The sequence below is a fragment of the Triplophysa dalaica genome, chromosome 2, assembly GCF_015846415.1.
Source record: "Triplophysa dalaica isolate WHDGS20190420 chromosome 2, ASM1584641v1, whole genome shotgun sequence".
Taxonomy (NCBI): domain Eukaryota; kingdom Metazoa; phylum Chordata; class Actinopteri; order Cypriniformes; family Nemacheilidae; genus Triplophysa; species Triplophysa dalaica.
In genome coordinates this window covers 15,708,921-15,734,278 of record NC_079543.1, presented here as the reverse complement: position 1 = coordinate 15,734,278, position 25,358 = coordinate 15,708,921, and the positions used below count along the sequence as shown (strand labels likewise).

Here is a 25,358-nt window from a genome sequence, read left to right as displayed (position 1 = left end):
GAGGGAGGACCTGCTCTCTCAGGGGAAGGACACGTTCTGGCATCCCAGACCAGACCTATGGAACCTCCATGTCTGGTCTCTAGATGGGACGAGGAGATCCTGAGTTTGCTACCCCCGTCTGTGGCGGAGACCATCACCAAGGCTAGGGCCCCATCCACTAGGTGGTTATACGCTTATTAATGGCGCCTCTTCTCGTCTTGGTGACTCTCTCAACGAGAAGACCCACGGAGGTGCTCGATCGGGATCGTGTTGTCCTTCCTACAAGAGACTCACATCTCCCCCTCCACAATGAAGGTGTATGTAGTCGCTATTGCTACTCGTCACGACTCGGTTGATGGAAACTCTTCAGGGCAGCACGACCTGATCACAAGGTTTCCTAAGGGGCGCGAGAAGGCGGAATCCGCCTCCTCTCCGCTTCATACCCTCTTGGGACCTTAATGTGGTCATGGTGGGCCTCTCTGGGCCCCCCTTCGAGCCCCTCGGAGGTTCAGATCTTCCTCACCTTTCAAGTAAGACGGCATTCCTGATGGCGCTCACTCCCTTCAAGAGGGTAGGGAACCTTCAAGCATTCTCTGTGTCCCTGGATTGCCTTGAGTTCGGCCCTGGCAACTCTCACATTATCCTGAGACCCAGACCTGGATACGTGTTCAAAGTTCCCACGACTCCCTTTCGGGACCAAGTGGCGAACTTGCAGGCGCTCCCCATTGGGGAGGAAGACCCAACCCCATCCGTGTTGTGTCCAGTACGCACACTGCGCCTCCACCTGGACCGCACACAGAGCTTCAGCTATGACCAATTCTTTGTCTGTTTTGGAGGACAGCAGAAGGGGAAAGCTATCTCCAAACAGAGACTGGCGCACTGGATCGTGGATGCCGCTACGGCGGCATACCGATCACAAGCATACCCATAGGCAGTGTGGGCTCACTCCACACGGAGTATGGCCACCTCCTGGGCACTGGCCAGAGGCGCCTCTCTGGGAGACATTTGTAGAGTTAGAAATCTAGGCCGCATACTCAGCCCATGGTCAAAATCCAGCCCATCTGTATTACTCGCGAGTGCAGTATGATCTTAGATAATGTCCAATTTCCTGGTTTAGCCTCTTCACCTGACCGTTCGACTGTGGGTGATAACCTCAGACATGGACATGGTTAAACAGCGCTTGAGCTGTTTTCATTGCAGTAGGAAGTCCATTGAGGGGAATTACTCTGCATGTCTTTGAGAATTGATCAAAAATCATGTTGGTGAATCTGTTGTATGGGGGCAAGTCAGTGAATGTATATTGATAGGTGGGACCGTGATCTGTGAGGGATAGGGAGAAGTTTTAGCAGTCCAGAGGGTAAAGCTTTGGGAGTTTTTGATTGAGCACATACACAGCAGGCCCTGACAAAGTTAATAACAGTGCGTGAAATTCCTGGATGACTTTATATTAGGAAAGTGTGCGTCCATAACACCAGTCGTTGGCAGAGTGATTGAGGAACAAACAGTTTGTTTGGGGGACTGTTGGCTGGTTAAGGTTCTGCTTGTTGTGCTCTATGAAGGTCATCCCTGATGTCCCAAGTGACAGTGAAATGTGGAATGAAGGTGGTAGGATTGTGTCAGGAGTGGGTTTGTTTGATGGCAGATCATGATGCCTTGACAAAGCATACGTTTTTCTTTACTGTTTTTGTTTCCGGTACGGTATGACATGGAAGCATGTGTAAAACAATGAGCACCTGGCTTGACAAGAGTTCAGTGTCATGGTATTTTTTTATGTACGATGCTCGTGGTTGCTGATGACTTGGAAGGGTTTTTATTTGCTCCTCCTAGCCAAAGATGGCACTCTTTTATGGCTGCTTTTATGGACAATAGTTCCTTACCTTCATCGCAATTTCTCTATGCAGAGGTGATTTAACATGAAAAAAAGGCACATGGATAAAGTTTACCTGGTGAACCATGGCGTTGAGAGAGCACAGCCCCAATTCCGTTATCTGTTGCGCCAACCTGGATCTGGGTGTTTGAGAATTGGGGCGGTCGTGAAGCTTTTGTTTAGGTTTTCAAGGGCAACTGATACCTTTTCATTCCAGAGGAGCTTGGATTGCTTACCTTTCAGTAATGAAGTTATGGGACCAGCAACCATACTATAGTTTCTGATGAATTATCGATAAAATTGAGCATATCCCAGAAAATGCTGAAGTTCCTTGATAATCTTTGGTTAAGGGTCTTTAGTAACAACTGTTATCTTTGAGACGGCTAACTCTACACCCTCATGACTAATGTCGTATCCTGGTAATGTGGTACTTTAAACATGAAACTCAAATTTATCTGCCTTGACATACAGCTGATGTTTTAACAAGCTTGACAATACAGTTCGGACGGGGCTTACATGTCCCCCTTCTGACTGAGAGTAGATGAGGATGTCATCAATCTATGGTACTACAAACTAGTCGAGAATGTCCTTGACCATTTAATTGATGAATGATTTGGATTCTGGTGGAGCATTGGGGAAGACCAAAGGGCATAACCAAATATTCGTAGTGCCCTATAGTGGTGAAAAATGTGGTCCTCCATAAATCTCCTTCCTTTATCCAAATTGGATTATAAGCACTCCTCAAATCGAGTTTGATGTAGATTTTGACCTAATTTAGTTAGATGGAACTAGAGGCAGCGGATATCGAAACATTGTTACAAGTCAAGTCAACTTTATTTACACAATTTATACAATTTTTATTGTTACAAAGCAGCTGTACATGAGACATCTTGACTTACAAGTAAAACAACTTAAGTATTATACCTGTAAAAACAATGCAATACAGTCTAGTTCAGATTACAGTAGATGTTGTCTCTCTAAACCAACAGAAACTTAATTGTTTCTGCAATAATGTGTAGAATTACCTTCTGTATACCTAACTGAAATCTGCACTATAGATAAAACATTTAGCACTACCTTTTATGCTAAACTTGAACAAAATGTTATGCGTCCTAAAATATGATATAAAACAAATTTAAATGTAACTTTTCTGTACATGTCAACACAATATTACATAACTAATTTGATGTTTTAGCCAGCAATTTAAGTAAATTGTTTGTGTTGCTGGAAATGTTATAAATCTAAAACCTTATAAATAAAACCTTATAAATCTAAACAGGAAGTGATTTTTCAGAATAAGAAGATTCAATCTGCGTTTGACCTGTTCCAAATTTCATTTACAAATTTCCGAAAATTTTGAAATTGTACATTTATAATAAATGTAGTTTCTCTGTCTTTTTCATGCAAGAAAGAGATTTGTTTCCCATATCATTTTTGCTATATGAAATGCAAAAACTTTAAAGCTCAATATCTCAAAACTACCCAGAACGCAGATAGAACCTTATAATGTTAATGCGACGAAAAGCAAGTATACTACAGAAATGTTGAGGTGAGATTTTATATGGTTTAAACAGTGAATGACATGGAAGTTCAGTGTTTGTTTGGCCTGTGAGTTATTATATGTCATTTTTTGTTTTCTAACATTTTCTATTTCATTTCCTATAGCCTGTAATGTCAGACCATGGCCTTCTGACAACGGTTGCTTACAAATTAGGATGTGACAAACCAGCATGCTATGCCCTAGAGGTAAAATGTTAATATTATCCACCTGCCTATATGTTTTAATTTATTGTTATCATGATTTGGCTAGAAGACATTTTTTTTATTTTAATACCGTTTTGTATAAAATTACTTTAAAGGTCCAGTCAGTAGTTTTACTGGCATCTAGTGGTCCGGTTGCGAATTGCAACCAACCAGCTCTGTCCACCACACGACAAAGATGTTGTCACGTTTTCACTTTTTTTAATGCGAATGGCAAATGCAATAAGAACCTTTCAGTTATTTTATCTAAAAAGTGAACTAAAAATACTGGGTTTGTCATGGTTCTCGGTTGAGGTGAGAGACAGAGGACCCAAGTGCAGGGGGGTTGAACAAGACTTTAATAAAAGACAAAACAAAAACCCTCAAGGGGATAAAATAACATAACATAGAGTGGACATGAACAACAACAGGAACGAAGACTAACTAAACTAACAGGACTAGACTAGTAACACATCACATAACGTCTTGGTTACGGATGTAACCTCAGTTCCCTGATGGAGGGAACGAGACGTTGTGTCGAGCCGACAGATGGGGTTCGCCCTTGAGAACCTATCAACTTCGACAAATTTAGATAAGGCCAATGAAATTGGTGAATTAAATTAAATTTAATCCGGCTATAAAAGGGAGACGGCGTGCTGCATTCATTCACCTTTAGTTCTGAGGAGCCTGAGAGCCTCTCACGACTGCTGCAGCTCTCGACATGTGTCGAACCGACAGCTGGGGTTCCTATTGAAAACGCCACAGCGCTGTGCCGTGTCACAATCTCTAGAAAAGCGACGGTGACTGGCCTGGGCGTGTCAGATGTAAGTGCTTTCGCGAATTTGTAATCTTCCAGTGGTAAGGTAGATAGGGTGTCCCAGAGCTTTTGAAAAGGTGGGAAGTCTCTGCCTTCGGTCCTCGGTGGCGTAAGACCACTGGGTAAGTGCACTTCCTTAAATGGGGAATGCTCTACAGAGACCACATCCTACCATTGGGAGGAGTTCTAGTGGGGGAGAGCTCATGGGAAAAATATGTGGACTGAAGTATTTAACCGCGAAATGGAGGTCCACCTAGGGAAGGTCATCAGTTACAAAGGTGGGGACCAATCATGATGATACATCAGACGGAACTGCCCGACTGGGGGAGTTACAACGTCCGGTTGCACTAAGTCCGGTAAGAGCTATATGTGGAGAACTCAGAAGGTTCTTCACCTCGCAGGGGGGAAGAGGGGAGGCTGAATAGCACACTGACCCACCTATAGAAAGGGGGAAGGTGCTTTCGCAGGCATACGCACCTCCGGCTGCGGGTCCTACATGTTGCCATGCAAGACGCGGGCTGATACCGGTTCTATGCGGAGGTTTGCAAAACCTACCAACAGAGGCTGGGCCAGCCCTGACAACAACCGACAAGGCACAAGTGAAACTTAAAGCAGGGTGCTGCACTGTCAATTTATTCCCTTCTGCCTCATACATTAAAATAGAACATATACATACCCGCAGAAGAGAACATTAAAGAAACAGGAAAATGAATAAAGCAGGAAACTGTACAATAGTAACACCACAATCTCGGCGAGAAATAAAGGAGGAAACACTCTGGTAATAACACCACGGTCTTGGTAAGGAAAAAAGAAGAAATCAGTCCCATGGTAACATCACTTACAGACATGGACGGGGGTGTGTTATTCCCTCACTATCCCAATTACAATGAGCAGATAAAAAGTCCAGAGTTCATTTCAAGTGTGCTATTTGCATTTGGAATCTGTTGCTGTCAACTGCCAAGATGATATCCAAAGAGCTGTCACTATCAGTGAAGCAAGCCATCATTAGGCTGAAAGAACAAAACAAACCCATCAGAGAGATAGCAAAAACATTAGGCGTGGCCAAAACAACTGTTTGGAACATGCTTAAAAAGAAGGAACTTACCGGTGAGCTCAGCAACACCAAAAGACCCGGAAGACCACAGAAAACAACTGTGGTGGATGACAGAAGAATTCTTTCCCTGTTGAAGAAAACACCCTTCACAACTGTTGGCCAGATCAAGAACACTCTCCAGGAGGTAAGTGTATGTGTGTCAACGTCAACAATCAAGAGAAGACTTCACCAGAGTGAATACAGAGGGTTCATCACAAGATGTAAACCATTGGTAAGCCTCAAAAACAGGAGGGCCAGATTAGAGTTTGCCAAACGACATCTAAAAAAGCCTTCACAGTTCTGGAACAACATCCTATGGACAGATGAGACCAAGATCAACTTGTACCAGAGTGATGGGAAGAGAAGAGTATGGAGAATGAAAGGAACTGCTCATGATCCTAAGCATACCACCTCATCAGTGAACCATGGTGGTGGTAGTGTCATGGCGTGGGCATGTATGGCTGCCAGTGGAAGTGGTTCTCTTGTATTTATTGATGACGTGACTGCTGACAAAAGCAGCAAGATGACTTCTGAAGTGTTTCGGGCAATATTATCTGCTCATATTCAGCCAAATGCTTCAGAACTCATTGGACGGCGCTTCACAGTGCAGATGGACAATGACCCAAAACGTACTGCAAAAGCAACCAAAGAGTTTTTGAAGGGAAAGAAGTGGACTGTTATGCAATGGCCAAGTCAATCACCTGACCTTAATCCGATTGAGCATGCATTTAACTTGCTGAAGACAAAACTGAAGGGAAAATCGCCCAAGAACAAGCAGGAACTGAAGACGGTTGCAGTAGAGGCCTGGCAGAGCATCACCAGGGATGAAACCCAATGTCTGGTGATCTCTATGCGTTCCAGACTTCAGACTGTAATTGACTGCAAAGGATTTGCAACCAAGTATTAAAAAGGGAAAGTATGATTTATTAATATTATTGTCCCATAACTTTTGAACCTTTAACAAGTGGGAGGCACATATGCAATTTGTTGTGGTTCCTACACCATTCACCAAATTTGGATGAATTAAAACTGACAGTCTGCAGTTAAAGCACATCTTGTTTGTTTCATTTGAAATCCATTGTGGTGGTGTATAGAGCCAAAAATGTTAGAATTGTGTCGATGTCCCAATATTTATTGACCTGACTGTATCAGCAAAGAAGGCGTTTTTTCCTCCTGTACAACTTGGCCACAATTATTGGTACCATTGTATTAAAAACTTTTTGCAACCTTTTTTTGCACGAACAACAGCAATCACGAAAGTCTTTTCTATTAATCTCAGATAAGGTTTGAGAATACATAGCAAGTCATCGGAGTCCATTTCTTCATACAGAATCTCTTTAGATCCTGCAAATGTTGGTGCTGTCTCCTCTTTGGTTCACCCCACTCATGTACCATAATGTTCAGGGGTCTCATTTATAAAACTGTGTGTAGGATCCTTATTAAAAGTGCACATGCGCCCGAAAGCCCTAAATAGCGTACGCCAGAAAATATTCAGACTTATAAAACCGTGCGTACGCACACCTGTAAGCAATATTCTCTTTATAATTTATAGAACACCTGCAAGTGTAAATGAATCAGCCTCATATCTCGCCCTGTACACGCCCATTTTTACCCATAAATAGTCAATGCAAAGCACCTCAGGAATGCTGATTCGTATGTTAATGAGCCATCACACACCATAATGGTCGTATACCGTTTCCAAGTCCAATCGCTATCAGATACCATAGAAAAATAACAAAAATTGATGTAAAACCTGATTCTATCCTTTATCTTCGAAACGAAGTCACACATAGCCACACATGAGATTCACTAATTAATGATTGTTATAATTATTAATAATTAATAATATTATAATTATATTAAAGCCAAATAAGTTATCTGCAGCATTTAAATGTTTACAGCATTTAGACTGATCATTAACACCTCATTAAAATCACATCATTCATTAGCGGTGTCCTTCATCTGAGATCAAATTTGAAGACATCATTTTAGGAGATGAATGTCTCTTCTTTCTGGTTTTGTTATGATACATAGTTAGGACTGATAACGAGGAAAAAAGTTTATGTCGATATGCACGATTGTGCGAGAGTTTAATGGCTGTATTTCTGGACATTGACATTCGATGATAATGCACAGTATTGATGGAAAATATATTTAGTATTTAAAATACTAAATAAATTTACTATGGTTACTGTATTAAAACAATAGTTATCACAAAATAACCATGGTTTTGAAAACTTAGAAAACTTTATAAAAACCATAGTACACAATTGTTATTGTAGTAAACCCATGGTTTTGCCCTAAGTAATCAATGCACCAAAAAAACATGGTTACTACATTTGTACAACTGTGTTTTGCAGTTATCGTATTTCCTGTAATCCGTGTAGTCGGATCATCTCCCCCTCATGCGCTCATAGTGTGATGGTGAGACAGCGTGATAAAAATATTTAGATTGAATTGGATTTTACAAGAAGGTGCATGAAACAAGTATCACTCAATATAAGCGCAAACAACTCTGCAGATTTAATCTTCGTGATAATGTGTCTCTTTAAGGTAAAATTCAGTGTGTATGAGGCTTAATCTTTATAATCGTTTTTATCACACTTGAGTTCACTAACTCACCATCGGTATCACCAAACTGCTCTGTCTCCAAAATGTATTTACACATGGGTCAAAGTTTGCTTGCAGGTGCAAAAATTTTACGGTCAAGTTTGTGTTTATAAATCCTATCTTTTGTGTGGGAAGTGGTGTACCTCTCTTTCAGGACATGTTTTGTGCATTAGCAAAATAGGTGCATTTTTTTATAATTAAGCATGAATTATTGTGATTTTACATAGTATGATTTAAAAGTGGCAGGGTATCTTCAATACTAATTTCATCATCAAACTCCATCATGCTGATTTCACGAGACCTTGACAGGAAAAATCTGGTCACATTTTAATCTTGCGAGATCTTGTGGCACGAGATCTTGTCACGCCCCTACAAGACACCCTTTCATTTTTAAGGAAACACATGGGGAAACTATTCAGTGTTACTATCCGTAAACCCTAACAACAAGTTATTTGAGTGTTAATCCGTACTATGCTTTAAAAAGAGGTTGAGGCTCTTGTTGGTGATAAAGAATGGAAAAAAATTCCTCGTTGTATCTGTAAAAATAGTGGAAAGTTATCCTGCTTCAATATATGTAACATCAAGTAAGATTTAAGTCAAAATAAATCTAAATGTAATCCAAAAGTTATCAGGTTACGTTACCAAAAATATATAATCGAAGACATTATGTTACTGACAACAAATTTTGTCATGTTATCTAAAATCAGTAACTGATTACAATTCACAAGTAATCTACCCAGTTCTGATATTTTTAAGGTTAGCAGAGATTGTTCTTTTTACAGATTTGCTACTTGTGTCTCAATAAGCCAGCACAGGTCACATATACTGCTGGTTTTCTCATAACTGCTATAATGTCATAACTGCTTTACTTCCAATGTTTTGTGATTTGATCTTTTCCAGGGTTCTGTTGCCATTGCAGGAGCAGTAGTGCGTTGGCTAAAAGATAACCTTGGAATCATTGAAACCCCCACAGAATTAGGTGTGTTAGAATCAAAATACCCTCCACAATAGTTTAACCCATTTTACACAGTTTTGAAGTTTTTAGTCAAAATATTCCTGATTTCTTTACAGAGAAATTAGCGGCTGATGTTGGTACATCATATGGCTGTTACTTTGTCCCTGCTTTCTCTGGATTATATGCACCTTACTGGGAACCAAGTGCCAGAGGGTTTGTAAATAATCAATTTATTCTCTCTATTCTCTCGTCTATAGAATTGACAACAAACAAAAAGCCATTTATTGCTTATGCATGGGTATTTCATGTCTTTATTGAACACACCCATTAACTCTTTCGCCGCCAGCCTTTTTAAAAAAAACATTTTCACCAAACTTTAATGACTCACAGTACATTTTCTGTAAGGAATATACGGGCAAACAATATGTCCAATGAAAGAACAGAGTCTCAGCTTTCAAACAAAAGAAACCCTATTCTTCTCCCTTTATTTGTTCTTTTTAATCATCCATAGATGTGGGTAGGTTTCTTCGAAAATGCATCATTTTGATTAAACAGCTGAGATAATTAACGTTTTTTGTCTAAGATTCCGCCCAGATTACACTCAGAACAATCATTAAAAAGTGCTTATACATATATGTTCTAGGTTCTGGGATTCTGTACTTCTTCCCAAAGGTGTGTAGCGCCACCTGCTGTACAACAATTAAAACACTGATTGCCGTAATAACTCGTCTTTGGCGCGGAAACGTGTATTTTTAAATGACGAGATAACTCGTCAATGGCGGTGAAAGAGTTAAAGATATAAAGATAAAAAATTCAATAAATATATGAAAGATCATGACTGTTTGTGTTTTATCAGGTTAGAAATATTGTTTTTGTTGATATTTGTGACTTTGGTAAAGATCAAATCACATTTCATGACCAATACAATAAGAAGAAAACTACAATGGTTCACATACTTTTTCTTGCCACTGTATGTGATGTTAAATTGAGGAACAATTGTAAAAAGCTAAAATAATAACGTAATAGCAGACATTGATGTACTTTAGTTGAATCTTTCTTGTCATCAATTTTGTAATTGCCCCAAAGTTCATCTGACTTTCAAAAATTTTGATAGGGACACTCTCGCCATCCAGATAAACATTTCAACGCTTTGCTTGCCTGAGCTCTGCCCAACAGGAAGTCGCCCATATTGAAAATTATGAAATGTTTAGCTATCTTTTTTGTACTTCTCTTTGACAGATATATGCAATGTTAAATTTCTAATGAATAGTGAAGCACTGTTTACTTTGCAAATATGCTTTTCAGTTAGTCCAGTCCCGGTTACAATCCTACACAGATGCTTTGCCCTGAAACCACTGATGTTGTGTCTAAAATTTTTCAGTACTCACAGTTTACTACAGTTAACCTTGCATGGTTGTGTGTGGGCCCTACGTACCCCTGGGACAGGGGGACAACTTGTTAAGGCCCAAGCCACTTATGGTGAAGGGCCCTCTTGTTCACTTAATGATTATTACGTGCCAAGCCAAGTAGGCTATTCGGTTGGTATTCTCTCTCTGTCTGTAAAAATAAGGCAAGAGGTTATACTTCAACAATATTTATTGAACACACAGGAGAACAATCGGTAAGCAATTGGCATGAGATATTGACTGATGACAGTAAACTGGTATTGATACTGTCCTTTAGGGCTGAAACGATTAGTCGACATTGTGGAGAACGTCAACAAAAAAAAATTGTCTACAAATATTCTTGTTGTCGAGTAATCAAACGACTACTCGACAACAAGAATATTTGTTGACAATTTTGTTTTGTTTTATTTGTCGACAACTTTTTGACTTAATTTAAGGGCCTGCAATATCACAATGTGAGTGTAATGCAGCAATCCTGAATGCTATCGCAGTAGAAGGACACACTGCGAGAATTATGGCCGAGTACAAACGAATGCGACCCAGTAAAGTGTGGGAAAGCTTTACCAAATTGAAAACAAAAAATGCAGTTGTGTGCAATGCATGCAAGGCGGTACTTGCCTTTCACGGCAGCACAAGCTCCATGCTGGAGCATTTATAAAGGAAACATCCCGGAGCAGGAGAGAGGTGACTGTTCTCCATCTAGAGCTTACTAACTAACTAACTTAGCGTTACATCTTTTTATGAGAGAATGCAATAATAATAGCAATGATAATAACAACAATAATCATATAATTAAAGTAAAGTTATTATTTGTTTTGCAAAGTATAAAGCTTTGATCCAGCTTAGGAGTCAAGGTTGTTTTGATTATTATAACATTATTGTAAGGTATTACATGAGAGGAAAATGATTATAAGAGAGGGAAGTTAAGTGATAGGAGTCTTATATCTTGCCTTTATTTTTAGAATATTTTCTTCTGTTGCTTGCTTTTTTTCATTAACTCTTTCACCGACCTTGATGATATATCTCGCAATTAAAAAAAACAGTTCCTGGCCAAGGACGAGTTATTACGGCAATCAGTGTTTATACTGTTGTACAGCAGATGGCACTGTTACACACCTTTGGGAAAAAGTACAGAATCCAAGAACCTTGAACGTATATTTCTTATCGGTTTTTAATGATTGTTCTGAGTGTAATCTGGATGGAATCTTTGACAAAAACGTTTTTTAGCTTTTTAATCAAAGTGATGCATTTTTGAAGATACCTACCCACATCTAAGGAGTGATAAAAAAAGAACAAAACAAGATTGAAGAATACAGTTTCTTTTGTTTAAAAGTAGAGACACCGTTCTTTCATTGGACAAATTGTTTGTCCATATATTCTTTACAGAAAATGTACTGTGAGCCATTAAGGTTTGGTTAAATGTTAAAAAACGCTGGTGTGGGCTGGCAACCTTTTTAAAAAAAGAAAACTGGCGGGAATGCTGCTTAATGCTTCTGTCAAGAGATTTGTTTACATTTAAAAAAAAAGTCTGTAATTTACCCGATTTATTTATTTATTTATTTTTATTTGTATTTAAAATTCTGTAGAAAGATTTGTGTGATTCGAGTTGGACAGAATCAGGAAACTTAAAGAGAGTAACCAGTTGGTTTAAGTTCATTAAAACAAATTTCAAAAGCTGAATTGATTTTATTCATTACGTAAATTATGTATAACTCAATGTTTTAACTAGTTGCAAAAGCTAAATAATCATTAAAAACACACGATTAGTCATTGAAATAATAGCTGATTAGTCGATTAATCGTTCTAATAATCGTGAGATTAATCACCTATCAAAATAATCGTTTGTTGCAGCCCTACTGTCCTTGTTTGTTCAGAAGATCTTGGACGGCTTGATTCAACTTTAGCAATTTGCAAGTTGTGTGAGGTGATAATTATCATATTGTTTTTGTTTCGTTCCGTCCATCAGGGATCTGAGGTTACAGACGTAACCAAGACGTTCCCTTTCTGTCGGTCTCTCGATGTTGTGTTGAGAAAAACAGACGGGGTTACCTATAGAAAACGCCACATCGCTGTATCGCGTCCCAATCTCTAGCGAAGCAACGGTAACAGTCCTGGGCATGTCATCTCGAAGCTTTCGCGAAACTGTAACCTTCCAGTGTGGTGGTCGGGGTTTCCAGAGCTTTCTTGGAGAAAGATGAGTACAGCCCTGACCGGTAACCTTTCACGGACGGAGGCCTTAGTTCTCTAGTGGCGAGAGGCCGTCCGGCTCGGGTTTACACCAGGTAAGCACAACTTCCTTAATTAGGGATGTGCTGCAGAGTCCACCTCCTACCCGTGGGGAGGAATATGCTGGACATAGGTATGGTCTCGTCCTTGGAGATGAACGCATGGAACATGTGGACTGAGTAGTTATCCGCGAGGTGGAGGTCCACCTGGGGAAGCTCATGGGTTACCATGAGTGGAAACCATTCTAATGAGGATACATCAGACGGAACAGCCCACGTAGGGGGTGTTACAGACGATCAGTAGCACTAGGTCCGGTTACAGCCATATGAGATAGTTCATATGGTGTCCTGGCCTAAGGGGGAAGGCTGCTCTGCCCAGCCAACCCCCAGGGGGTGCTTGCTTAGGTCGGGTTGCCGGGCACAGTTCAGTGGAGTTTCCGATCGGCTGAAAATACACTCGGGGAGAACGGAAAAACTCTGTGAGTAAGTGGGCGCCAGGCCCTGAAAAGGTTCCGGCTTTGGTGACGAGGCAGGAACAGTCCTCGACGGTGATACCAACAACCCACCCTGCGAGACAGGTGCATCAAGAAAGCGGACTTTCTCGGTGTCAGGGTTCAGCCGGGGGTGTCTCTCCTGGACCACTATAGTGGACATCGTCCGACCCAGGGCCCGTGTCACCACCTTGGTCGCCCGTAGAGAGCTGTCAGTGGCGGCACGGATATCCTGCATTATACCCAGGTCGGCCTTACCCTTGTGGAGCTCTCTCAACGCCTTGACCTGGCGGACCTGCAGGATGGCCATGGCGTAGAGAGAGGAGGGAGCCTGGCCCATGGCAGCGCAAGCCTTCGACACCAGTGATGCCGAAGCCATACACGCCTTGGACGGTAGGCGTGGCCGATTCCCCCAGGTGGCAGCCGTCTGCAAGAGAACAGCGGGACATGCCGTGCTGGAGAATGCTCAATACTGAAAAGGACCTTTTACAAAAAATCTCTAACACCTCCTGAACCGCCAAGACGCCCAGGGGAAGGTCGCTGCCGGTAGGGACGATCCGCTGCTCTACGTCGTTGATCCGGCAATGTAGAAGAAGAATGCTGACAGAATCTTCATGGTAGTAACTACTCCAAGCTAACATTACTTAATACATGTTAACTAGCTGATTTACCTTCATCCAAGGGGTACATGGCGTCAGGTGCTCTGCTTTGGGGGAATTTCCTTTTCAAATAAATAAATTTCTTTTTAGCCAGACAGTTGACAAAAAATGTTTAGTACATCGGGGGTGAATGATTTTCTCTTTCTCTACTGCTTGTGCATGCTTCGCTGTATCTCTGCGTGAGGTGCGCATTTCTACCTGGACCGGGTGATGCACCCCACTCGCGGTGGACTTCCCCCTTTTTGTCCCGATGAAATCACGTTATTATATTTACGTATAACATTTAAAATGGATTTTTTTATCGATTTATATCGCAAGATGACTGATTTGGAATCATATGCAGGTAGCCAGTTACCAGCAAGGCGCCGAACATTTTAATTGGAAACATCTTGTTGAAAGCTAGCAAGATATGGCTGTAGCTATGGTTTCTAGGCAATCAAGTAAGATAATACGTCTAAGCAGCAGTGAAAAACATAGAAAATTAATGATTAAATGGCTTCAGAAGAAAGGCTTTCTTCTCAAAGCACCAAGTTGTCGCCAATGTGAAAAAAAGAGACAACTTACAACCCACCATGGACATGATGGTTATATATGATAAGTTACGTTGGGCACTCGGTTTACACATTGTTTGGATTTCTATTATTTTAGGCAACTTGCGTCTTAGATTCGTTAATATTTGAATTATTTTTAGGACACAAAATTACACTCTCCATTGGAAAAGGATTCCTGTTTAATGATTCTAAGGTTCCCCTGGTTAACTGGTTGTAATACATATACAGGGAAGGTACAGTATGTAGCTAAATTTACCTAATAAATACAGGTACATATATTACATCGAGTTGCTGTCACGGGAAGAAACACACGGATTCAATTGCAGGTAAAATAGTTTATTAGAGGCAGGTGGACAGGTAGTCTATAGAATCCAAGGCAGAGTCTCTGGCTGCGAGGCCAACTGGGAAACCCAGCATACGGCAGCGCCAGTGATTTGAATAGAGCCAAAGATCGTAGTCCTCCGCGCTGGCTACGAGGCCAACTGGGAAATCCAGCATACGGCAACGCCAGCGACTAGAGTGAAGAGTGTCCCCGCTCGACTGCTTTACAGACGGTAAAGGGACGAGCTACCATAAGATGCTTGATCCGACTGTGTGCAAAAGTTCTTCCACAGGATGTAGATCCTAAGGTGCCGGTCCCAGGAGGAGAAAGAAACAGTCCAGTGGACGGTAGAGAAGCGACCACGGCAGAGAGTCCACGTAGCAGGTAGGTGAACCGGGAATGACTGGAAGGAGTGAATAATCCACAGGGTAACTGAAGAACAACACACAGGAATTCCACGAGACACGACTTAACAAGACAAAACTAGATAAACAAATAAGGACTCAACTTGACTGGGAAAGCTAGGCTAGGCTAGGCTTGCTAACAAGTAGCGTGCGTGACCAACTAGAGTTGTCGAGAGCACAATGAGAGTGAGAAGTGGTGAAGATTAAGTAAGGGTGAAATTAACTGGACACCAGGTGTAGGCACTGAGGGTAACGAGGGAGTGATGAGTGCAGCTGCTAGACATCAACACACGTAACCGAACACAGCACAGAGACAACACAAGCACGTGCTCACCAGGGTACTGACAGTTGCGTAGTTTCTTTTTTACAAAACGATCCAGAAAAGCGCACCCTCCGTTACTAAGCAACCATTAGTCATGCTATCCATCATTGATATGAATAACTAGATGCTGCATCCAAGCGCTCTAGGCATGTAGACATATCCGCCATAACAGTGAATTTTTTTTAGCAAAAAGTTAAAGATTCCCTGCGGCGATAATCACTTTTAGTAGCTCTGATTCTTGTTTTTTATGTTTTTTTTTGTTTGATATTTTGATATGGTGCGATAAATGCTTTTGAATTTGCTTTATTACATAGTACCTACAATAAGTGCTACTGTGCCTTCAGGCCATTTCATGGCACAGTACATCCTTTGTGGTCCCACTTTATATAAAGTAGTCCAAATACCTGTGACCTTGCATGGTAACTAGATATTAGGGCTGAACGATTCTCACTAAAATGCGAATCACAATTTTTCTTCATGGGAATTGAGATCACGATTCTCTCACACGATTCTCGTTTTTTCAACCAAAACTTTAATTGAACTCAGGAAAAAAATTGAAAATAGTGCATTTAGTTATTATTAAGTTCAAAAAGTAACAAAAATTGCCTCTCCTTTTTTTTCTCCTTGTGAATAACTTTGCTTAAGCTGATGAACATAAATAAGAGAAGAATGTTAACAATAATAACCAAAAATAACAAAGGAAACTGTGCTTTTGGACCATAAGTAAATAACTTAATAACTCAAGCTGTTAAAAATAAAAAGGGGAAGAGTATTAATTTATGTTATGTAATGCACTGTCAGGCTTTAATACGGCCCCATAGTTCGGCTTGACCATAGGTCTGCTGTTGCGGCGAAGTTCTGCATATCTTGCAGTTCTTTCTTGACTGTCATTCTACACTGGTTGTATAGATTTGGCAATGCAACAGACGAAAAATAGTTCCGAGAGGGCAGAGAGTAGCGCTTATCAATAGTCTTTATCATTGCCTTGAATCCCTCGCTTGTAACTGTGTTGATTGGAGCCATGTCTTTAGCTAGGTGATAAGCGATGGCGTTTGTTATATCTTTGTGCTGCTGGGTTCTTGAAGGGTATGGAGATGCACCGTGTAATGTCTGAGTTATGGTCGTTTGTGTCGTCTGGTTGCCGGCATTTTTAGATTTAGCTCCCTTGTCTCTCATTGCTAACTCGTACTGTATTTTGTGGTGACGTTTGAGGTGGTTATATAGATTTGTTGTGTTACCTTGCGGTGCTGCGACGATGCCAAAGCAATGCTTACAAATGATGACTTCTTGTGCATCGTCGTCAGCAGGATTTTCCACACTGGTGTCCATTTCCTCTTTTTACCGCTCCAAATTTTCCACTCCAAATCCACAAAGTAAGCTGACTGCAACCGTTAGCTCTGCCTCCTAATAAATAACACGTCATGTGAGTGATAGCGTGTGACGAAGTAAATGAGAGAGGAGGGTAGGGATCGAGATCTTACTCATTTGCTATCTTTGACCTGATTGGTGAATTAACATTGTTTTGTTTTAGACTGTGTGAGTGTGACCAATACGTGAGTGATCTAAATGCGGGAAATACAAGGAAGTGAATCGCCGTCCTTAAGAAATTAGATCGCATTTATGTATGAATCGAGATCGATTTTTTTTTTCGATTAATCGTGCAGCCCTACTAGATATGTACTTAGTATGTAACCACAGTGTAGCTACATAGTATCTACAGCTGTACTCTTTGTGTAACTACATAACTAATAGCTGGTCTAAGTACAAATGTGTTACAGGACATTGGACATCACTTCAGTAAGTCCAAAAGACGGTTAGAAATTGAGCATTTGATCCAAGATGGCGCCATTATGTTCGGCCGGCTGGCTGCTCTTGGCTTTATCTGTGTAAGTGTTGTTTTATAATTTTCTCATTAAAAATACAGACTCTCTACTGGTGTCATGCACGCTAGCGTTACTTTTAGGTAAACAGCGTTATTCATCAGTTTTTGCGACCAGTGCTTAACACCAAGATCTCCTTTGTCTCTCGTCTGCCAACCCGAACAAGAATACATCTTGAACTCATGACCCCAGCCGCAAATGTGAACTCTGGAATCATTATTTTATTCAACTCATACAGATGCGCACAGAAATTTGAAGATTTAACAGCATTTTTTATTGAGAATGTTTGGATGACTGTTTCACGCTCGCTCGCGATACTCCATCGGCAAGAACAGGTATCACAAGACTTTATCAAGATCGATGTAAACTCGTAATGGTCGTTTTAACCTTTGGAACATCAGTGAACTCACAAGGTCGGTTTTGCAGTGACATTTCTATTCTCACAAACTTTGCCATGCATCATCGCATGATGCAGAAAAGAGAGCAAATCCCACACCGACCTAAGCATGAGGCTACCTTCGTTCTCGGCTCCGGCCGCCACCTCCCTTTCTCCTCTCTCTTCCTCAGACCTCCCTTCACGCTGGCATCTGCCACTCCAATGACTACCACCAACGCCCTGACTCTGGACATTAGCTCCTCAGCACCACTTAAAACCTCCAGCTGGCTCCCTTAAAGGGTACTTAAGTGTAAATACAAAATTTCATGAACTCTTATATGGCTCCCCAGCAATAGCCAGCTCTCAGGCATTGATACTCATCGAAGGCATTGAAGAGCCCAGCCCAGACCCGAGAATACCAATCACCCTGGAGTCACTTACTAAATGCATTCACACCGCAAGGCTACCCTCCAATCCGCACCGAACCCATGCTCGACACCATGTTCACACCAGCCTTTTTCAGCTTCCTCAGATGCTCGGAACTATCCACTCTTTCCAGCTTCAATTTAAGCGCCCCTCAGTGCTCTAGCCCTGGCTTAGATGCAGCAATTGAGCCAGCGGCTTCACTACGATCTACCTGTTGCTTGGATACCATTCCTTCTCATTTTTTTTTATTTTTTTGAAACCCTTGGACCAAAAATCCTAGACAACGTTATAAATCAGAGGTTTTTTCACAGAAGACTTGGACCAGTGTATAAAGTGCTGGATAAAAATTTAATTATTTATGTCTTCGTGTTTCCCTGCTAGGCTTTTTCCTCTCCGGTGTCTCATCATCTCTTCACCTTGTGCACCTGTAGTCGTTCCCAACCATCATCATTATCGCCATTGCCTGCCACCTGTGGCTTGTTAGGTTTTCCTATTTAGTCCCTCTCATCGTCTTGTCTTGTGTCGGATCGTTTCAGTCTAAACCCTCTGATCAGTCAGTTCTGCCATTTCGGCTATTTCTAGTTCTTCAGCAATTCGTGTCTTGTCTTGTATATTCCGTGTTTTCTCCAGTTGCTCCTGTTTAACCTATTTGGATTTATTTAGTTTCTGTTGGCGCCCCGGCTTGCTTCACTCATCATCTACAAGTACAACTGCAGTCACAAAGGCCCGCATCCCGTGCGTGGTCGCCTTCTCCAAAGGTTCGAACCATCCTATCTATCTAATTGGTCTTACTACGGACTATACCTGTGTTCGTGCCATAGGAATCTTTGTGACCTTACGAACTGTGACCTATTGTGTGTGCTTAATAAAAATTTGGATCATTCTACCTGCAATTGAGTCTACTCTGTTGGTGTATCATGACATGTTAGGCCCAGTCATGTATACAAATAATCATGTAGCCTTTATACAGTAAATCCCTTTCAAATATACATACATTTTGTTTTTTTGTATCTTTCTTTTGACTTTGTTTGCTAAAAGGCCATGGCTTTCCAAATGTTGAAAGTGATTGAATCGGCCTATCCTGAAATGCTTATTGTTTTTAAAAATGTTTTTTATGCCTTTTATTTATGAAAATGGATTTAAAATTATATTAAGAATTTCAAAATGTGAACAGTATGCCATGCTGATCCCATTGGGGGGTCACCTAATAAAGCCATGGAAACCTGCCAGCATGGGAATCGTTCTTGCAACCTTTGAGATTTAAATCTGACTCTCTAACCATTAAGTCACAACTATCTTTGACCAAGTGCATCAAATATTGTTTAATAAGTGCACAAGAGTAATGATATGCTTTCCCCGGGAGTCAAAATACTTCACTATTAACAATCATTAACTGTTGGAAATTGTAAGATGTGTATATTTATCCAGTGATATTTGGAGATGTTTTAATAAACCTAATTCAAATTATATACAATATAGTATGATATAATTAATATAAATACATAAAGTTTAACAATAACAGCTAACATTATTTTATTTAATGATTATTTTATTTTAAAAGTTTAAATAATAAAATTAATTAAAGCTGCAAGCAGCATTTAGCGGGTTCGATCGATTTAAGGCATCTAAGGTACGTCTGCCATCGCCGACCAGGCTCGGGAATCGCACCATAACAGATCCAGGACGGACAACACTCTAGCGCACAAAGTAAAATGTCAGAAACATTTAATACAGTTGCAGAGATATAGATCTTGCTAAAAAGTTGCTAAACTAATCCCCTTGGTTGCTATGGGCATGGAATGGCACTTGCCAATTAATAACACATCAGACCACAAGTCATGCGAAACAACCCCAGTGTATCTACAATGCTCTATTGCAGAGATATAGGTCTAGCTTAATAGTTGCTAAGTTAACAATTTAGTTGCTATGGGTGTGGTATGGCACCTGCTGCATTGTGATCTAGTGACTATAAAACAGCCATTGAAATGAATGATATTTCACCTTTTTGACTATTATGAAGGCATGCCTCTTCCGATGACCATCACATTTTGCATGCTTGTTTTGTGTCATAATATGTATAATAGTGCTAAATGGCAAGTCAGTTGGATTATTCATTAAGGAGTAGCGACATTTAAGGTACATGTTTCACGTTAATATAATTAAGGACCCTGTTATGGTCACATAAATGAAAAAGTTTAACATGTCTTTGATAATTATTTATCTAGAGAGTTCAGAGAATTGTACTGCGGTGGAAATTTTGAAATTGCTTGAAAGAACTCAAATTAGTGTGCAAAAGTAGGGTTTCAAAATCATCACCGATAACTCACGAACCGATTGATTGACATCAATGGATCAAGAGGCAAAGTTGTTCAGAATGAGGAGCCCTATCATATGTTATCATTAGTTTGTGTCACAATTGTGCACAATTGTTTTAGCAATGAAATACGCTTAAATTTTGACATTTTTACTGTTTAAACACCACATTCTTTTTTAGGTGACCTCAGAGTGATGGTCTAAACAAATATTCCGAGCCCAATGATGACATGTTAAGACGTTCTAGATGAATGGCCCTTTTAATGGACTAGGCTCCGCCCATTTTTATATTTTGGCGCCCCTAAGCGACCGTGAAAGGAAATTTCTACTTTTTTTGATAATTATTTACAATCACTTTCCACAGAAGTCATCTGCATTGTTTTCGTTCCGATAGTTCGAAAAACCAATGACTAGTTCGCGAAAGTAGGTTTTTATCATCATCAGCGATAAATCACGAACCGTTCAATCGACAGAAGTGGTTCTAGAGGCAAAGTTGCTCAGAATAAAGAGAGCTATCATATGATGTAAATTGTCTGGGTATATGTCAAATGTCACGTGATACACAGTTGTTTATGCACTCCAAAAGCGTTCAGGACCATGGGACGAACAAACCCAGTGATTGTCGTTTCAATCAGCCTTTGTTAACCCAGTGTAATGAGTGCACAAAATTCATTGGCCGGTGGCGGCCATGTTTTTGAGATACGCCAATGTCCTAGTTCTTTTTTTTTATTTGTTTATGCTAATTAGCGAAAAATCTGTATATAAGACACTTGGGTGTGCGACAAACGGTTTAGAAGTAACAAGCGCAAACGCGTTTTTCATCGCTGTAGCGCCACCTATGGGTCGATTTGGCTGAGCAATCTCCAGCACGGCATGTCCCGCTGTTCTCTTGGGTGGGGGATGGACACGATCAATGCGTTAGGCGTCTGGGCACTTTGGGCAGATTGTCATTCAGAAGTTGCGGTCACGGGTGGCTGTCTTCCTACGGGAACCAGCCACCATTTCGTCTGCTACCTGGGCTGTGACATCTGTGGCTATTGCCCTGATGACCACCCACGTAGCAGCGTTAGTGATATGGGGAACTCTGCGAACTTAAACCCGCCATCCAAGTGCTCACAGGCCGATCGCACCCCGATTCGCTCTTCTAAACGTTCCCCAACTGGCGGTGGCATACCGTCTGGATCCTCACGCACACACTCGGAAACGATGTGTGACGTAGATGAGATGTCGCTCGCAGCATCGAAGGGAGACTGGCATCCGACTCTGACGAATCCGAGCTCCAGCCCCAGCGGTCGAGTTCAGGAGGAAGCAGAAGTGATGTCATCCATGCTAACCCGGGGATGCGTGGTTCCTGAGGTCGGAGCGCGGTGCAAACCGCGCCCACCCCGGGTAAGATGTTTTTCCCGGAGGTGCATGAGAGTTGTGTAAAACTTGGAACGCTCCACTCACGGACCGTTCCAGTGAAACTAGCTCCGGCTCCCTTACTTCCCTCTAAGGTGGGGCAGCCATCCCCCGGGTGGAATGGGCGCCTGCGGTGCACCTGTGCCGCAGGCGGCTACCTCCTGGGTGGAATCGGCAACGCCTACCGTCCAAAGCGTGTAGGACTTCGCCATCACTGGTGTCGAAGCCTTACACTAACACGGGCCAGGCTGCCTCCTCTCTCTACGCCATGGCCATCCTGCAGGTCCGGTATAATGCAGGATATCCGTGCCACCACTGACAGCGCTCTACGGGCGACCAAGGTGGTGACACGGGCCCTGGGTCGGACGATGTCCACTATAGTGGTCCAGGAGAGACACCCCCGGCTGAACCCTGACTCCGAGAAAGTCCGCTTTCTTGATGCACCTGTCTCGCAGGGTGGGTTGTTGGTATCACCGTCGAGGACTGTTCCTGCCTCGTCACCAAAGCCGGAACCTTTTCAGGGCCTGGCGCCCACTTACTCACAGAGTTTTTCCGTTCTCCCCGAGTGTATTTTCAGCCGATCGGAAACTCCACTGGACTGTGCCCGGCAACCCGACCCCACGCCCTGGCGAGGTTTGGGGCCGTTCATACAGGACAGCTGTCACCACTCTCAAACCAAAAAGGCAGAGGCAACCTACCCTCCGGGGACCCCCCACGACATATGGTTAGCTCCGCCAGCCGACGAACCACCCCCGTGGGATTGATGAAGCAGACCGTCCCCTTGGTCAGCCTGTCACAGTCCCTGGTAGCTCGAGAGCTGCCCACACTCTCTCGCTGGCTATTGAGGGCGGTTCGTCTTCGTTACTCGATCCAGTTCGCCAGAGACTCTCCCAGAGTTTCGGGGCATCATCTCTCCCTCTATCAGAGGCAGGGACGCCTCCGTACTTCGGGTAGAGGTCACCACCCTACTGGCAAAACACGCCATTCCCAAGAAGATGGCGGTTTGCCCCCAAAGGTCTGCGTACCCTGAACAGAGCACCTTCACAAGCTGCCGTTCAGGGTGCTCACACAGAGGTGCGTCCTGACATCTTTCAGGTGTCAGGATTTGTTCATGGCAATCGACCTGAAGGACGCTTACTTTCAAGTCTCGATCCTCCTCGACACCAGCCGTTCCCACGGTTCGCGTGCGAGAGGCGGGCATATCAGTACAGAGTCCTCCCTTTTGGTCTGTCCCTGTCTCCACAGTCTTCACGATGATTGTGGAATCCGCCCTTTCTCCCTGAGGGGAGGAAGGCGAGCGGGTACTAAACTATCTCAGCAACTGGCCTATCTTGGCACACTTATGAGATATGTTATTTACACAAAGGGACCTGGTGCTCCGGCACCTAGATCAATTGGGACTCCAGGTCAACCAAGAGAGGGGCAAGCTCTCCCGAGTGCAGAGCATCTTCTTTCTCGGTATGAAACTCAACTCTGTCACCGACAGCGCACCTGTCCGCAGTATGCGCCCAACCAGTGTTGAACTGTCTGAAATGAACATTTTAGGCAGACAGCTGTCCCCCTGAAATAATTCAGAGGCTCCTGGGACACATGGCGTCCTCGCGGGTTAATAACCTTCGGGTTGATGCACATGAGACGGCTCCAACACTGGTTTCAGAGTCGAGTTCCTAGGAGAGCGTGGCACACCGGCAGCAGGCGCATGGTGAAGACGCCCTGCTTCCGACGCACCATAACCCCTAGTCTTCCATGACTTTTTCGACGGACTCAGGTCCCTCTGGGCAGGTTATGAGACAGGTCGCGGTGACGACTGACGTCTCCCTGCCGGGGTGTGGTGCAGTGTGTAACGGGCACGCAGGCGGGGCATTGGACGAACCCCCGCCTGCGCTGGCATATCAATTGCCAAGAGTTGTGGGCTGTGCTACTTGCACTGAGCAGGCTACGGCCTCTCGTGCAAGACAAGCACGAGCTGGTCCGAGGACAGCACTACAGCTGTAGCGTACACAGATCGTCAGGGTGGCGTTCGCTCACAGCAGCTAACACAACTTGATTGACGCCTCCTCCGGTGGAGTCAACAGGTGACCCATTCCCTGCGGGCCACACACACCTCGGGCAAACTGAACTAGACAGCCGAACTAGACTGGCTTTCTCGCCAGTTTATGCCTCGTGGAGAGTGGCGACTCCACCCCCGAGCAGTCCAGCTCATTTGGAGGCTGTTGGGGTAGGCCCAGGTAAACCTGTTCGCCTCCCGTAACACCACCATTTGCCCGCTTGGTATTCCCTGTCCTCGGCACGGATATCCTGGCCTACAGCTGACCGCGGGATGGGCGGAACCACACCTCCCCCCCGCACAGACGCTGTGCAAGGTCAGGGAGCAGCAGCACCAAGTGTTATTGGTTACACCACACCGGTCTAACCGCACTTGGCTTCAGAGCTGATGCTCTGGACAGCGACTCCCCCTGAACCATTCCCCTGACAGAGGACCTCCAGGACGAGCATCCTCTGTGTCCCCAGATTGCCTTAAATTCGGCCCTGGATCTCTCATGTTATCTTGAGACCCAGGCCCGGATGCGTGCCCAAGAAGTTCCCACTACTCCCTCCGGGGCCAAGTGGTGAACTTGCAGACTTGGACTTGAACTTGGAGGAAGACCCAACCCGATCAGTGTTGTGTCCAGCACGTGCTGGACCACATGCAGAGCTCTGAAGCTCTGACCAGCTCCGTGTCTGTTGGAGGACAGCAGAAGGGGAAGGCTGTCTCCAAACAGAGGCTGGCGCACTTGGTCGTGGACGCCGTTACGACGACATTCCGATCTAAGAATCTCCCATGCCCATTGGCAGTGAGGTTTTAGCCACCTCCTGGGCACGGGCAGAAGCACCTCTCTAGCAGACATCTGTAGAGTTGCGGGTTGGGCTACGACCAAACACCTTCGCAAGGGTTAGCAACCTTCGCATAAACCCAGTGTCACCCCACGTACTGTGTGGCGACATGTAGGACTGGCATCCGGGGGGGCGTATGCCTGCGAAAGCACCTTTCCACCCTCTAACAGGTTGGGTCAGTGTGCTATCTACCTTTTTTATTACCCAAACATATGGCTAAGAAACTGGTACCTCACCAACCTCCCTTCTTACCCAAACACTGGTTAAGAATATGCATTCCATCAATCACTAAGCAAGCACCCCCTGGCGGGCTGGCTGGGCAGAGCAGCCTTCCCCCTTAGGCCGGGATACCATGTGAGCTATCACAGATAGCTCTAACCGGACCTAGTGCTACCGGACGTCTGTAACACCCCCTCCGTGGGCTGTTCCGTCTGATGTATCCTCATGAGAATGGTTCCCACTCCTGGTAACCCATGAGCTTCCCCAGGTGGACCTCCACCTCGCGGTTAACTACCCAGTCCACATTTTCCATGCGTTCTCCTCCAAGGACGAGACCATACCTATATCCACCATATTCCTCCCCACTGGTAGGAGGTGGGCTCTGCAGCGCTTCTCTGATTAAGAGTTGCGCTCACCCGGTGTAAACC

The 25,358-nt window shown here is 43.3% G+C and overlaps 1 protein-coding gene across 3 annotated transcripts in view; it reads left to right on the top strand.

Annotated features, from left to right (window-relative positions):
* gk (glycerol kinase) overlaps window positions 1-25,358 on the top strand; it is a 166,009-nt gene that overhangs the window by 93,331 nt on the left and 47,320 nt on the right. For all 3 annotated transcript variants that reach the window (XM_056764107.1, XM_056764089.1, XM_056764098.1), the window contains exons 12-14: window positions 3,512-3,592; window positions 9,007-9,085; window positions 9,178-9,274. In XM_056764107.1, the coding sequence (XP_056620085.1) occupies window positions 3,512-3,592; window positions 9,007-9,085; window positions 9,178-9,274 (257 nt within the window). The remainder of the gene's footprint in view (window positions 1-3,511; window positions 3,593-9,006; window positions 9,086-9,177; window positions 9,275-25,358) is intronic.